The following is a 15802-nucleotide window of genomic DNA, read 5'->3' as shown; positions in this document are numbered from 1 at the left end:
TGTGTTGCTAACGATGATGCTGGTGCTGAAGATGATGATGGCGCTCTTGATGAAGCTGATGATGATAATGATAATAATAATGATGTTGATGTTGATGATAATGAAAATACTGATGATGCTGATGATGATGATGATGATGATTGTGACGGTGGTGGTACTCATGGTAATGGTGCTAATAACCAAAGATCAAATATATATCATATCAATATTACTTCAACAAAATCCCAAAAACCGGTAACCCATTAGTTTAATTTATTAATACGTATAAGATACAATGCTTGTCGCCGCGCTCGAGGTTCCACTTGAGTTTGGATCATATGACGGCGCCTGTTGAGGCCACTAGCTCAACAGTATAGAATTCCTGTTCCCCTTCCCCCCCCGTTTTGTGCAGTGTGGGTCCGCTAACCAGTTAATGTCGCTGTCGCGTCACGTCGTGTGCACGTTGTAATTTGTAGTATTAGTGTAATGTGATCATCAGCTTCATATGTTATGTTCTCGTGCAGTTTGTATGGCAAGCCAATGGTAGCAATATCTAATACACAAATAAAATATTTAATCCACGAATAAAATATTTAAATCATGGCTTAAATATTTAAAAGTGTAAAAAATATACTTAATTTAAACTTTAATTTTTTTATTTATTCCTTTTTTAATTTTCTGAAGTTTAAAATTTTTATTTAATTCTACAGATTTTTATTTAAACTTCATAAATATCTTTAAAATCAAAATTATTTATTTAAACTTTACATTTTCATTTAATATTCCTGGGACGGGCTCGGCCAAATCTGTCTGGGAACGAGAATCGAATGCTAAAAACAAAAATGGCTACCATGGGTGACAGCGTAAACAGAAGTGAAGAGAGGGAAAAGGTCGGAGAAAAACTCTTTTCCTCTCTTCGCTTCTGTTTACGCCATTGGTACATTTACATTTACCAAATTACAAGCACGCCCTCTCTTCGAGGCTTAAGTGCTCGGGTAGGTCAGGATCAAAGTTAGTGTTCTAATTTACAGACCCCACTTTTAAATGCATTAACATTTGGGGTTGTGACTAATTCAGCGGGTAGATTGTTCCATTGATTTATTGTCCATGGTAGAAAGCTGTATTGTATATATGTTTTTTTCTCGAGAGGAATCTTAAAGGATCTGTTGTGATTATTTCTTGAGTTTCTTGTCAAGGGTATCAGTTCATTACAGAGATCTACATCAACTAAGTTGTTTATAAATTTGTACAGCATAACTAATCACTGGTCAGCTCTGCGCTGCTTAAGACTGCGCCAACCAAGCTCTTCCAACATTGCGGTACAATTGATTCGCGGCTGTAGTTGTTACAAGCAAATCTGGCTGCTCTTCTCTGAACCATTTCGATCTTATTTTGGTTCACTTGGGTAAAAGGGTCCCACACAGTAGACGCATACTCAATTTGAGGATGAACAAGGGTTTTGTATGCGTTAGCTTGATGTGTTTTTGGTGAATTTGCAAGTTCCGTCTCAGAAAGCCTATGGATGAATTTGCTTTCTTGAATACAGAGCATATATGTTCATTCCAAGAGAGCTTATGATGTACAGTGACACCAAGGTGCTTAACTGCATCTTTTTCCTTAAGCTTCAAGCCTGTAATCTATGATTACGTCCTACACAACCAGACCCTTAAGGAAAAAGATGCAGACCTACGCCATGTGACTCAAAGCACATTACACTTGTCAGGGTGGAAAGACATCTGCGACTTATTTTCCCATTCTTCAAGAAGTTTAAGATCTTTCTGTAAGGTGGCAGCATCAGTTTCAATAGCCACAGTCATATACACAATAGTATCATCCGCAAATAGTCGAACTTTGGACTGTAGTTAAGCTGGAAGATCGTTGATATATATTAAAAATAGTATCGGTCATTAAAAATAGTATCGGTCAGGTATCGTAGCCATTTTTGTTTTTAGCATTCGATTCTCGTTCCCAGACAGATTTGGCCGAGCCCGTCCCAGGAATATTAAATGAAAATGTAAAGTTTAAATAAATAATTTTGATTTTAAAGATATTTATGAAGTTTAAATAAAAATCTGTAGAATTAAATAAAAATTTTAAACTTCAGAAAATTAAAAAAGGAATAAATAAAAAAATTAAAGTTTAAATTAAGTATATTTTTTACACTTTTAAATATTTAAGCCATGATTTAAATATTTTATTCGTGGATTAAATATTTTATTTGTGTATTAAATATTGCTACCATTGGCTTGCCATAAGTTTGTTCATCAATTGGTAAGTTCTTTGCCATTGCTTGCTTGCAGTATTGTACCATCGTAATGTAATGCTCTTTGTTTTAGGATTTTACTGTGTATCGGGTACCTGTGAAACCTTTTGATGAATAAATCAAATTCAGTACATATGAAGTTGAGACATGTGTGTGTTTAACCCTACAGCGCCATATAAAAAAATACCTTGATTTGATAACTATATCTTTAAGCAAAGGATGATAAAATTTGTGCATATTTAGAGTGAAAAGCTAAACGTTTTTTATGTTCCCAATAGCGAGAAAATCCACTTTATTATATAATTACCAATGAAATATCTATTTTTCTCTATTTCGAAAAATTGATATCTTCACACGTGAAAATAACATGTTATTTTCACGTGTGAAAATAACACCATTGCGATGACTATTCAAAAATACACGAAAAGAATTACCTGAAAAAGCCAAAACATACTTTCATTGATAATTATATAATAAACAGAATATTACATGGGCGCTTGGAGATACGAAATTTATCTTCTCGTGTTGAAAATCTCTCACTCGTTCGCTGCGCTCACTTGTGAGAGATCTTTTCAACACTCGAAGATAAATTTCGTATCTCCGCGCGCCCATGTAATATCCTCTATATATCTTATGCACCTATTAGCGGCTTCCACGTGGGGTCGACCCCGGGCTGACCAGGGAGATTGTAAAAATTCATAAACAATGTTGATCATTTTTCCCAGAGGTAGGGAAGTTGTTCTTTTCAATGTCCCCTGGTCGAGGCATTCAAATCTACAATCTCCCTCATTTTGGTTGAAATTACTGTTATTGTATTTTGAAAACTGAACTCAACGCGTAAGCCGTACAGTTTGCTCGATATTTCAGGTAGTTTTTCATTGAAAAGATTGGAAAAAAATCTCGTCAATTGAAGAATTCACATTTAAAAGTAAAAATTAAATAAAGTTGCCTTCGAATTCGTATCTATGAAACAACAAAGAATGTCAAAAAACAAACTTCACAGTGGAATTCTCTCACCTCGTCAGCCATCTTGACGAGTAGAGATGCATCTGGGTATTGGTGAATAACACAGGTAACCCAGCACAACCAAAAACGTCCGTGGTCTTAAAATTTTTAAAATCAGGAGCTATTCCTTTTACTAGAGAGTAAAATCAATCCCCCTGATAATCTCCACAATGAAAATAATTTCATTACAATCCCCCACCTCAGTTTTTAACCACAAAACCAATGTCGCAAATTTTCCCAACCCCAGGGGGAATAGCTGGATCCGATCCTCCTATATTCTCCCACCCATCTCCCTGGTCAGCCCGGGGGTCTACCCCACGGGGAAGCCGCTGATAGGTGCATTATGCTTCTGATTGATATTTCTATGGTTGATAATAAAAATCTTGATCAATAAGTTTAGTAAACACAAGTTTCTATATATTCAATAATCATTTTTGGCCATTTTCAGATTAAAAGCATGGACAATAGCACATGGTTTTGATCAATTTAGGGCCATTTTCACACCTTTTCATAAAATATGCCTTATTTATGAAAAATGCAAAATAGGTCATTTTGAGGCATTTTTGGACAAAAAGCATGGACTATAGCCCATAGTTTTGATCAATTTTGGGCCATTTTCACACCTTTTAAGAAGACGTGCATTATTTATGAAAACTGCAAATTAGGTCATTTTGAGGCATTTTTGTGGGAAAAGCATGTACTATAGCCCATGTTTTTGATCAATTTTGGACGATTTTCACACCTTTTTATAAGATATGCATTATTTATGAAAAATGCAAAATAGGTCATTTTTAACCATTTTTGGCAAATAGCATGGACTATAGACCATGGTTTTGGTCAATTTTGGACCATTTTCACACCTTTTTATAAGATATGCATTATTTATGAAGAATTTAAAACAGGTCGTTTTTTACCATTTTTCGGCAAATAGCATGGACTATAGACCATGGTTTTGGTCAATTTTGGGCCATTTTCACACCTTTTTATGAGATATGCATTATTTATGAAAAATGCAAATTAGGTCATTTTGAGGCATTTTTGGGGGAAAAGCATGCACTATAGCCCATGGTTTTGATCAATTTTGGACCATTTTAACACCTTTCCATAAAATATGCATTATTTATGAAAAATGCAAATTAGGTCATTTTGAGGCATTTTTTGGGGAAAAGCATGGACTATAGCCCATGGTTTTGATCAATTTTGGGGCATTTTCACACCTTTTAAGAAGACGTCCATTATTTATGAAAAATGCAAAATAGGTCATTTTGAGGAATTTTTGGGCAAAAAGCATGGACTATAGCCCATGGTTTTGATCAATTTTGGGCCATTTTCACACCTTTTAAGAAGACGTGCATTATTTATGAAAAATGCAAAATAGGTCATTTTGAGGCATTTTTGGGCAAAAAGCATGGACTATAGCCCATAGTTTTGATCAATTTTGGGCCATTTTCACACCTTTTTATAAGATATGCATTATTTATGAAAAATGCAAAATAGGTCATTTTGGGGCATTTTTGGGCAAAAAGCATGGACTATAGCCCATAGGTTTGATCAATTTTGGGACATTTTCACACCTTTTTATAAGATATGCATAATTTATGAAAAATGCAAAATAGGTCATTTTGAGGCATTTTTGGGCAAAAAGCATGGACTATAGCCCATGGTTTTGATCAGTTTTGGCCCATTTTCACACCTTTTTATAAGATATGCATTATTTGTGAAGAATGCAAAATAGGTCATTTTTAGCCATTTCTGGGGGAAAAGCATGGACTATAGCCCATGGTTTTGATCAATTTTGGGCCATTTTCACACCTTTTTATAAGATATGCATTATTTGTGAAGAATTCAAAATAGGTCATTTTTAGCCATTTTTGGGGGAAAAGCATGGACTATAGCCCATGGTTTTGATCAATTTTGGGTCATTTTCACACCTTTTAAGAAGACGTGCAATATTTATGAAAAATGCAAAATAGGTCATTTTGAGGCATTTTTGGGCAAAAAGCATGGACTATAGCCCATAGGTTTGATCAATTTTGGGACATTTTCACACCTTTTTATAAGATATGCATAATTTATGAAAAATGCAAAATAGGTCATTTTGAGGCATTTTTGGGCAAAAAGCATGGACTATAGCCCATGGTTTTGATCAGTTTTGGCCCATTTTCACACCTTTTTATAAGATATGCATTATTTGTGAAGAATGCAAAATAGGTCATTTTTAGCCATTTCTGGGGAAAAGCATGGACTATAGCCCATGGTTTTGATCAATTTTGGGCCATTTTCACACCTTTTTATAAGATATGCATTATTTATGAAGAATGCAAAATAGGTCATTTTTAGCCATTTTTGGGCGAAAAGCATGGACTATAGCCCATGGTTTTGATCAATTTTGGGTCATTTTCACACCTTTTAAGAAGACGTGCAATATTTATGAAAAATGCAAAATAGGTCATTTTGAGGCATTTTTGGGCAAAAAGCATGGACTATAGCCCATAGTTTTGATCAATTTTGGGCGATTTTCACACCTTTTAAGAAGACGTGCAATATTTATGAAAAATGCAAAATAGGTCATTTTGAGGCATTTTTGGGCAAAAAGCATGGACTATAGCCCATGGTTTTGATCAATTTTGGACCATTTTCACACCTTTTTATAAGATATGCATTATATATCAAAAATGCAAATTAGGTCATTTTTAACAATTTTTGGCAAAAAGCATGGACTATAGCCCATGGTTTTGATCAATTTTGGACCATTTTCACACCTTTTTATAAGATATGCATTATTTATGAAAAATGCAAATTAGGTCATTTTTAGCCATTTTTGGGCAAAAAGCATGGACTATAGCCCATGGTTTTGATCAATTTTGGACGATTTTTACACCTTTCCATAAGATATGCATTATTTATGAAAAATGCAAAATAGGTCACTTTTAACCATTTTTGGGCAAAAAGCATGGACTATAGCCCATAGTTTTGATCAATTTTGGGCCATTTTCACACCTTTTAAGAAGACGTGCATTATTTATGAAAAATGCAAAATAGGTCATTTTGAGGCATTTTTGGGCAAAAAGCATGGACTATAGCCCATAGTTTTGATCAATTTTGGGCCATTTTCACACCTTTTTATAAGATATGCATTATTTATGAAAAATGCAAAATAGGTCATTTTGGGGCATTTTTGGGCAAAAAGCATGGACTATAGCCCATAGGTTTGATCAATTTTGGGACATTTTCACACCTTTTTATAAGATATGCATAATTTATGAAAAATGCAAAATAGGTCATTTTGAGGCATTTTTGGGCAAAAAGCATGGACTATAGCCCATGGTTTTGATCAGTTTTGGCCCATTTTCACACCTTTTTATAAGATATGCATTATTTATGAAGAATGCAAAATAGGTCATTTTTAGCCATTTTTGGGGAAAAGCATGGACTATAGCCCATGGTTTTGATCAATTTTGGGCCATTTTCACACCTTTTTATAAGATATGCATTATTTGTGAAGAATTCAAAATAGGTCATTTTAGCCATTTTTGGGGGAAAAAGCATGGACTATAGCCCATGGTTTTGATCAATTTTGGGTCATTTTCACACCTTTTAAGAAGACGTGCAATATTTATGAAAAATGCAAAATAGGTCATTTTGAGGCATTTTTGGGCAAAAAGCATGGACTATAGCCCATAGTTTTGATCAATTTTGGGCGATTTTCACACCTTTTAAGAAGACGTGCAATATTTATGAAAAATGCAAAATAGGTCATTTTGAGGCATTTTTGGGCAAAAAGCATGGACTATAGCCCATGGTTTTGATCAATTTTGGACCATTTTCACACCTTTTTATAAGATATGCATTATATATCAAAAATGCAAATTAGGTCATTTTTAACAATTTTTGGGCAAAAGCATGGACTATAGCCCATGGTTTTGATCAATTTTGGACCATTTTCACACCTTTTATAAGATATGCATTATTTATGAAAAATGCAAATTAGGTCATTTTTAGCCATTTTTGGGCAAAAAGCATGGACTATAGCCCATGGTTTTGATCAATTTTGGACGATTTTCACACCTTTCCATAAGATATGCATTATTTATGAAAAATGCAAAATAGGTCACTTTTAACCATTTTGGGCAAAAAGCATGGACTATAGCCCATAGTTTTGATCAATTTTGGGCCATTTTCACACCTTTTAAGAAGACGTGCAATATTTATGAAAAATGCAAAATAGGTCATTTTGAGGCATTTTAGGCCAAAAAGCATGGACTATAGCCCATGGATTTGATCAGTCTTGGGCCATTTTCACACCTTTTCATAAAATATGCATCAATTAAAAAGAATGCAAATAAGGTCATTTTTAACCATTTTTGGGCAAGAAGCATGGACTATAGCCCATAGTTTTGATCAATTTTTTGCCATTTTCACACCTTTCCATAAAATATGCAGTATTTAAGAAAAATGCAAAATAGGTCATTTTGAGGCATTTTAGGCCAAAAAGCATGGACTATAGCCCATAGTTTTGATCAATTTTTTGCCATTTTCACACCTTTTTATAAGATATACATTATTTATGAAACATGCAAAATAGGTCATTTTGAGGCATTTTTGGGCAAAAAGCATGGACTATAGCCCATGGTTTTGATGAATTTTGGGCCATTTTCACACCTTTTAAGAAGACGTGCATTATTTATGAAAAATGCAAAATAGGTCATTTTGAGGCATTTTTGGGCAAAAAGCATGGACTATAGCCCATGGTTTTGATCAGTCTTGGGCCATTTTCACACCTTTTCATAAAATATGCATCAATTAAAAAGAATGCAAATTAGGTCATTTTGAGGCATTTTTGGGCAAAAAGCATGGACTATAGCCCATAGTTTTGATCAATTTTTTGCCATTTTCACACCTTTCCATAAAATATGCAGTATTTATGAAAAATGCATATTAGGTCAATTTGAGGCATTTTTGGACAAAAAGCATGGACTATAGCCCATGGTTTTGATCAGTTTTGGGCCATTTTCAAACCTTTTTATAAGATATGCATTATTTATGAAAAATGCAAATTAGGTCATTTTTAATCATTTTTTGGCAAAAAGCATGGACTATAGCCCATAGTTTTGATCAATTTTGGGCCATTTTCACACCTTTTAAGAAGATATGCATTATATATGAAAAATGCAAAATAGGTCATTTTGAGGCATTTGAGGCCAAAAAGCATGGACTATCGCCCATAGTTTTGATCAATTTTTTGCCATTTTCACACCTTTTTATAAGATATGCATTATTTATGAAAAATGCAAAATAGGTCATTTTGAGGCATTTTTGGGCAAAAAGCATGGACTATAGCCCATGGTTTTGATGAATTTTGGGCCATTGTCACACCTTTTAAGAAGATGTGCATTATTTATGAAAAATGCAAAATAGGTCATTTTGAGGCTTTTTTGGGCAAAAAGCATGGACTATAGCCCATGGTTTTGATCAGTCTTGGTCCATTTTCACACCTTTTCATGAAATATGCATCAATTAAAAAGAATGCAAATTAGGTCATTTTGAGGCATTTTTGGGTAAAAAGCATGGACTATAGCCCATAGTTTTGATCAATTTTGGGCCATTTTCACACCTTTTTATAAGATATACATTATTTATGAAAAATGCAAAATAGGTCATTTTGAGGCTTTTTTGGGCAAAAAGCATGGACTATAGCCCATGGTTTTGATCAGTCTTGGGCCATTTTCACACCTTTTCATAAAATATGCATCAATTAAAAAGAATGCAAATTAGGTCATTTTGAGGCATTTTTGGGCAAAAAGCATGGACTATAGCCCATAGTTTTGATCAATTTTGGGCCATTTTCACACCTTTCCATAAAATATGCAGTATTTATGAAAAATGCATATTAGGTCAATTTGAGGCATTTTTGGACAAAAAGCATGGACTATAGCCCATGGTTTTGATCAGTTTTGGGCCATTTTCAAACCTTTTTATAAGATATGCATTATTTATGAAAAATGCAAATTAGGTCATTTTTAATCATTTTTTGGCAAAAAGCATGGACTGTAGTCCATAGTTTTGATCAATTTTGGGCCATTTTCACACCTTTTAAGAAGATATGCATTATATATGAAAAATGCAAAATAGGTCATTTTGAGGCATTTTAGGCCAAAAAGCATGGACTATAGCCCATAGTTTTGATCAATTTTTTGCCATTTTCACACCTTTTTATAAGATATGCATTATTTATGAAAAATGCAAAATAGGTCATTTTGAGGCATTTTTGGGCAAAAAGCATGGACTATAGCCCATGGTTTTGATGAATTTTGGGCCGTTGTCACACCTTTTAAGAAGATGTGCATTATTTATGAAAAATGCAAAATAGGTCATTTTGAGGCTTTTTTGGGCAAAAAGCATGGACTATAGCCCATGGTTTTGATCAGTCTTGGTCCATTTTCACACCTTTTCATTAAATATGCATCAATTAAAAAGAATGCAAATTAGGTCATTTTGAGGCATTTTTGGGTAAAAAGCATGGACTATAGCCCATAGTTTTGATCAATTTTGGGCCATTTTCACACCTTTTTATAAGATATGCATTATTTATGAAAAATGCAAAATAGGTCATTTTGAGGCATTTTTGGGCAAAAAGCATGGACTATAGGCCATGGTTTTGATCAATTTTGGACCATTTTCACACCTTTCCATAAAATATGCAGTATTTATGAAAAATGCAAATTAGGACATTTTGAGGCATTTTAGGGCAAAAAGCATGGACTATAGCCCATGGTTTTGATCAGTTTTGGGCCATTTTCACACCTTTTTATAAGATATGCATCATTTATGAAAAATGCAAATTAGGTCTTTTTGAGGCATTTTTGGGCAAAAAGCATGGACTATAGCCCATGGTTTTGATCAATTTTGGGCCATTTTCACACCTTGTTATGAGATATGCATTATATAAAAAAAATGCAAAATAGGTCATTTTGAAGCATTTTTGGGTAAAAAGCATGGACTATAGGCCATGGTTTTGATCAATTTTGGACCATTTTCACACCTTTTTATAAGATATGCATTATTTATTAAGAATGCAAATTAGGTCATTTTGAGGCATTTTTGGGCAAAAAGCATGGACTATAGCCCAATGTTTTGATCAATTTTGGACCATTTTCCCACCTTTTCATAAAATATGCATCATTTAAAAAGAATGCAAATTAGGACATTTTGAGGCATTTTTGGGCAAAAAGCATGGACTATAGCCCATGGTTTTGATCAATTTTGGCCCATTTTCACACCTTTTTATGAGATATGCATTATTTATGAAAAATGCAAAATAGGTCATTTTTAACCATTTTTTGGGCAAAAAGCATGGACTATAGCCCATAGGTTTGATCAATTTTTTGCCATTTTCACACCTTTTTATAAGATATGCATTATTTATAAAAAATGCAAATTAGGTCATTTTGAGGCATTTTTGGGGAAGAAGCATGGACTATAGCCCATGGTTTTGATCAATTTTGGACCATTGTGAAACGATTTGAAAAGATATTAATGAATGGTAAAGAATGATATCTTGAAAGATGTATTTATTCAAAAATATCGAGGTTGTTCGATTACATAATAAAGCTGTTTTATTATTGATTAGTATTAATGAGAGTTGTTTTTTTTGTGGTGCGAAACGCATTTGAGTGTAGGTTTTGTTATAACTGCAAATAATTTTTTTTGACAAACAATGGAGCTTATTCGTTTTTAATATAATTTTACCTTTGGTAATTGGCGATATGAATGAATGACATGAATGAATTTTTTGAAGGATTAAATGGAAAATGGAATAAAATTGTTTTCCGTGAATGTTACGAAAGAAGATACGTTTGGTGCAGTTTATTTCATTATCATTTGTTTCAAAATATTATAACTATAAAGTAAAAGAGGAAATAAAAACGAAATCATAACACAAAACAACAGAAAAAGAAAGTATAAGACAAAACCAAATTAAATTTGAAAAAAAAGCAAAAAAGAGTATCAAAAAGAAAGTATAAGACAAAACCAAATTAAATTTGAAAAAAAAGCAAAAAAGAGTATCAAAAGAAATAAACTTGTAAGACTAATTTTAGAAAAGTAGAAAAATAACAAAAGTACTAAGATAATATATTTATCAGCATGAATTGTGGAAAGCATTTTTTCTGTTGTCTATAAACTTCGAAATTATATGGTCGTCGTCTTAATAAGCGCTCTTTACATATTTATTATACACACTAAACTAAATGTATCGTCTTAAACTATCAATACTACGTTATTAGGTTAAAATATCAGCAAAATACGTTTAGTAGACTCTTGTCATCATTCTCTATTGGTTTTCGTCGTCCGAGCTAACGTTTGAGCTTCCTGGGAGACTGGCCGAGAAGTCACCGCGTGATGGAGCAAGAAAACCGCTGACTTCCTTGCTTTCAAGCTCGGGCTCAGAATCTCCAAAATCAGTGAGTTTTGGAGGAGGTGGTTGGTCATTTTCTTCACCGGAAGAAACAAGGTTTTCTGTGCTGACGCTGGGGGCAAGTTCCCAAGCTTTAATAGGACGCAAGCGCTTGCTTGAACTTCTTGAACTTGACCTTTTGAAGACTTTACCAGATTTCTGTTTCCTGGAAAGAATGAATGATTGACGATGCATGAATAAAAGAAACGACGATGAATAGAAAGAGATAGCAAAAGCAAGAACCAAAGAAGTGAAGAAAAGAGAGCAGGAAGGAAAAAGGAATTCGAAGGATGGGACAAACGAAAGAACGAACAAAAGAAAGAACGAGCAAACAAGCGAACAAACGAATCTACGAAGGAACGAACGAAGGAACCAAGGAAGGAAAACGATCGATCAAACGAACGAACGAACGAGCGAACGAACGAACGAACAGGCGCCCGCACGCACTCATGATCGAACGAACGAGCGAACGAACGAGCGAACGAACGAGCGAATGAGCGAACGAATCAACGAACCAACGAACTAAAGAACAAAAAAGTAGAGAGGATAACAAAAAGTAATGGAACAAGTAAAAAAGGCAAGAAGAATAAAGTGAAATGATGAAAATTCACTTACTCATCTTCCTTAGCGCCTGTCTTTTCCACCTCTGATTGGCCAGAACTATCTGGTTTGACGTCAGCATAGGCCATCTCAGTGACAATACCAGGTACAGGCACAATCTCTTGCATCTCTAGCTCGTCATCAGTAAGATTACCGCCATAGCAAGGATTTACAAACTCATGGTGATCATCTATTGGTTTCTTTTTGATGGAAAATTTTCTCTTTTTTGATGGCTGCTTTTTGATCTTTTGCTGCTCGTCATCGGATACTGACGTGCTTGATGCGTTATCAGATTGGCCTTGTACTTCTTTAGTCAAAGGATTTCTAAACAACAAAAAACGTAGATTTGAATAGGCATAATCGGTGAATATTGGCTTTGCACCATCATGTGATGGCAGCCTATGCAGGACATTGGCAAATTGAATCTATTCTAATCTGATTTACATGAGATATAATTTAGTTTCCCAGGGAAGATAGATTATATTGCTGCAGTGCCTCCTGTCATGGCTGTCATCACGTGACAGTGCAATACATAGCCTCAATACATAGTTTCACATTCAATCCACACTACTGTCTTTAAAGGTCAAATACTCATTTGTAGAGTTTTAACCTCCTTTATTAGTCAGCTATTCACAAATACCATTAAGAGTACGTGAGATTTTTCAAAACATTGTACATTCTTTACATCACAGTAAACTTTTGTTCTTAAACGAGGCAAAGCCTGTGTAGATGAGCCTTTAGTCATAAAACACAGCGGTATTTACCGAATGTGAAATTGCACTATTTCCGGGTGTTAAAGTTTATCCTTTCTTGTGTAGAATATTCATGTGCTCTTGCAAGGGTCTGTGGTGTGGGGTGTGCATTGCCGAAGTTATGCATTGTTTACTTTACCGTTGGTAATTGTGAGTATTCTGAGGGTGAAATGAGGCTTACCCTGAGAAAATGAGTCTATAACCAAGGAACAAAATGGTATTTTAAAGAATCCGAGTCAACTACAATGCACTGCTCACCGGAAACAATGCTTTCTGTGGAATGAAAAGGATGAAAACTTTGGAAATTTGAGGACTTTTGCATAGTGAATTTGAAAGACATTTTGCATCACCAGGGCATGGAAGATTTTCGTGAACGTTGTTGGCGAACGATGTAAATAATAACATAGGGGTGCAGTGCATCGTAGTTGACTAGGATTCTTTACGAATTCAAAAATGGTCTTCTACAAGCAAATGCTTTAGTTTTATGCCAACTTAAAAAATGGACATGTACCTCAGTTCATGAAGTACTAGGTCACTTGGTGGATATTGCAGCGCATCGTCTTCAATCTCCTCGATCTCCAGATTGTCTATCGAATCATCCGCGTAGTTTACTTTGTATCTTATACTTCTCTTTGTCACTCTGAAAAATATAGAAATAAAGTTTAAAAAATGGGTAATCTTCGTACGAGAAGTTGGAGCATTATTTGTACAAAAAGTTGAATTCTGCTTCGTACGAGTGATTTGCATTGAACCCCACTGTTAATTCCCGTCATCATCATCACCATCAAAAAGATAATCATCATCATCACCATCATAATCACTACCACCACCACTTCACCATCATCGTCATCATCATCATCATCATCATCACCATAATCATAATCATCATCATCTTCATTTGATTGATACTCACGATTTATGAAGTCTTTTTTCTTTCTGGTTCCTTTGTCTTTTTCGGATACCAATTATAATAAGTACAATAAGTATCAGAAGCACTCCTATACAGACGCCAATGATAATCCACATATAGTTCCGACCAGGCTCCAAGACTAGATTGGACTGAATAACCATCTTACTGCTAGTCACATCACGTGATGCCAAAATCGCGCCACCGGTTGCATTTTCCATTCGAACCCAAATCACTTTCTCCGCTGCCTTTATTTCATCACTGGCAACATAAATTCGGAGAGAGGCATTCCATTGACTTTCTGAGAAACTTATTCGCCCTGAATTGGGCCACACTAGGCCATCAATGGATTCGTTACTGTGTAAAGACCAATAGACGTCGATGTCTCCTGAAGCGCCTTTAGATCGCTTGATGGGAAGGTCGAGCTGTTGGACTCTCGATTGACGTTGAACGCTCACTTCGCCGTTCTCATTATAAACTAAAAATCAAACAATCCATATATCACATAATTGGCTCCAGATATACAGCTAACAGTCAGGAAAGGTTGGTGAACGTTTTCTTAAATATTGCTTTTGCATCTAACATGCACGAACTGAAATATGGGCGATGTGAATTGAACAAGCGAAATGTCACAATGATATGAAATTTCCTAAACTTTGTTTACATGTTTCTTCCCAGCCCAATTTCATAATTAGTATATGTAATAGGACTCCATGCCTTAATTGGACGAGGAAAATTCTCAGGACTGGCAAAATTGGATGAGGCCGTAGGCAGGAATTTTTCGAGTCTAATTATTCTTGATTGGGGAGCATGAAATCCCATTACCTATTAATTATATAGCTGCCTAATTAATCCCATATCGACAGACCTGTCTAATTAAGAAAATAATTGGACAGTTGCCTATATGGGATTAATGAGAAGCTGTATAATTACATATGAATATAATACATTTGTAATTAATATGCGGACCATCTTATTAAGGTATGACAAAGTTTTTTTTAGAAGAACAAAATTACCTGAAGTGTTCTTGTCGAACATCATCAATCCATTCTCTGCCTCGAACGACCAGAAGAAAGCGAATTGGGTCAAATGACAGATCTGGACAGTAAGAAGTTTGATGGTACGGTTGACGTGCTGCCAAGGTTCTGGGCAAGTCAGAGATGCATCCATCCTAAAACATAAAGTAAGAAGCACAAAATTGAATAAAACGAACAATAGAATGAAAAATCATGCATAAGAGAGGAGAATTATAAGTGACTTAAACTTTTCTTAAGTTAAAGTAGAAATTAGAAAAATAAAAAACGTTTATCGTTTTTAATGATAGAAAAACAAAAACGGTATAGAAAAAAGGGGGCAAAAAAATCAAAAAGTTCTGAAGTACAACACTTCAAAGTTGCCGTTGGATGCAATAAATTTAATAAAGAAAAAGGTAAAGAACGAAAGAAAGAAAGAAAGAAAGAAAGAAAGAAAGAAAGAAAGAAAGAAAGAAAGAAAGAAAGAAAGAAAGAAAGAAAGAAAGAAAGAAAGAAAGAAAGAAAGAAAGAAAAAGAAAGAAAGAAAGAAAGAAAATGAATTTCAAAACTTCTACCAATACTCTTACCATGTGTTATTTTTTAAATCCCATAAATACAGCACAGGATCAATGTCTTCCTTATTGACTTCTTTGTTCACCACTCTTTTGTTGGCTTTCACTAAATTGTCCACATCATAAAACATAGAGATCTTGATCGGCTTAGCAAACTTAAATCCCTCTTGAACAGTGTCGTTTAAGGGATCCATAGCTTTGATCTGGAAGCTGTAATTGCCGAGCATGAATTGCTACAAATAAAAAATTAACAGCG

The 15802-nt window shown here is 34.5% G+C and overlaps 1 protein-coding gene across 1 annotated transcript in view; it reads right to left on the bottom strand.

The window, feature by feature from the left end:
- Positions 1-10798: 10798 nt before the first annotated feature.
- The window catches only part of LOC116294003 (uncharacterized), a 51878-nt gene continuing 46874 nt past the window's right edge, over positions 10799-15802 (bottom strand). The window contains exons 10-15 of the mRNA XM_031701525.2: positions 15562-15779; positions 14978-15132; positions 13968-14439; positions 13566-13694; positions 12318-12626; positions 10799-11868 (exon numbers count right to left, since the gene is read on the bottom strand). Coding sequence (XP_031557385.2) covers positions 11580-11868; positions 12318-12626; positions 13566-13694; positions 13968-14439; positions 14978-15132; positions 15562-15779 — 1572 coding nt within the window. The 3' untranslated portion in view covers positions 10799-11579. The remainder of the gene's footprint in view (positions 11869-12317; positions 12627-13565; positions 13695-13967; positions 14440-14977; positions 15133-15561; positions 15780-15802) is intronic.

The sequence above is a fragment of the Actinia tenebrosa genome, unplaced genomic scaffold, assembly GCF_029948245.1.
Source record: "Actinia tenebrosa isolate PJP-AT-01 unplaced genomic scaffold, QUT_ActTen_1.0 PGA_scaffold5__44_contigs__length_20552954, whole genome shotgun sequence".
In the NCBI taxonomy this organism is placed as follows: domain Eukaryota; kingdom Metazoa; phylum Cnidaria; class Anthozoa; order Actiniaria; family Actiniidae; genus Actinia; species Actinia tenebrosa.
The sequence above is the reverse complement of the archived record's forward strand: the minus strand, read 5'-3'. Positions and strand labels throughout refer to the sequence as shown.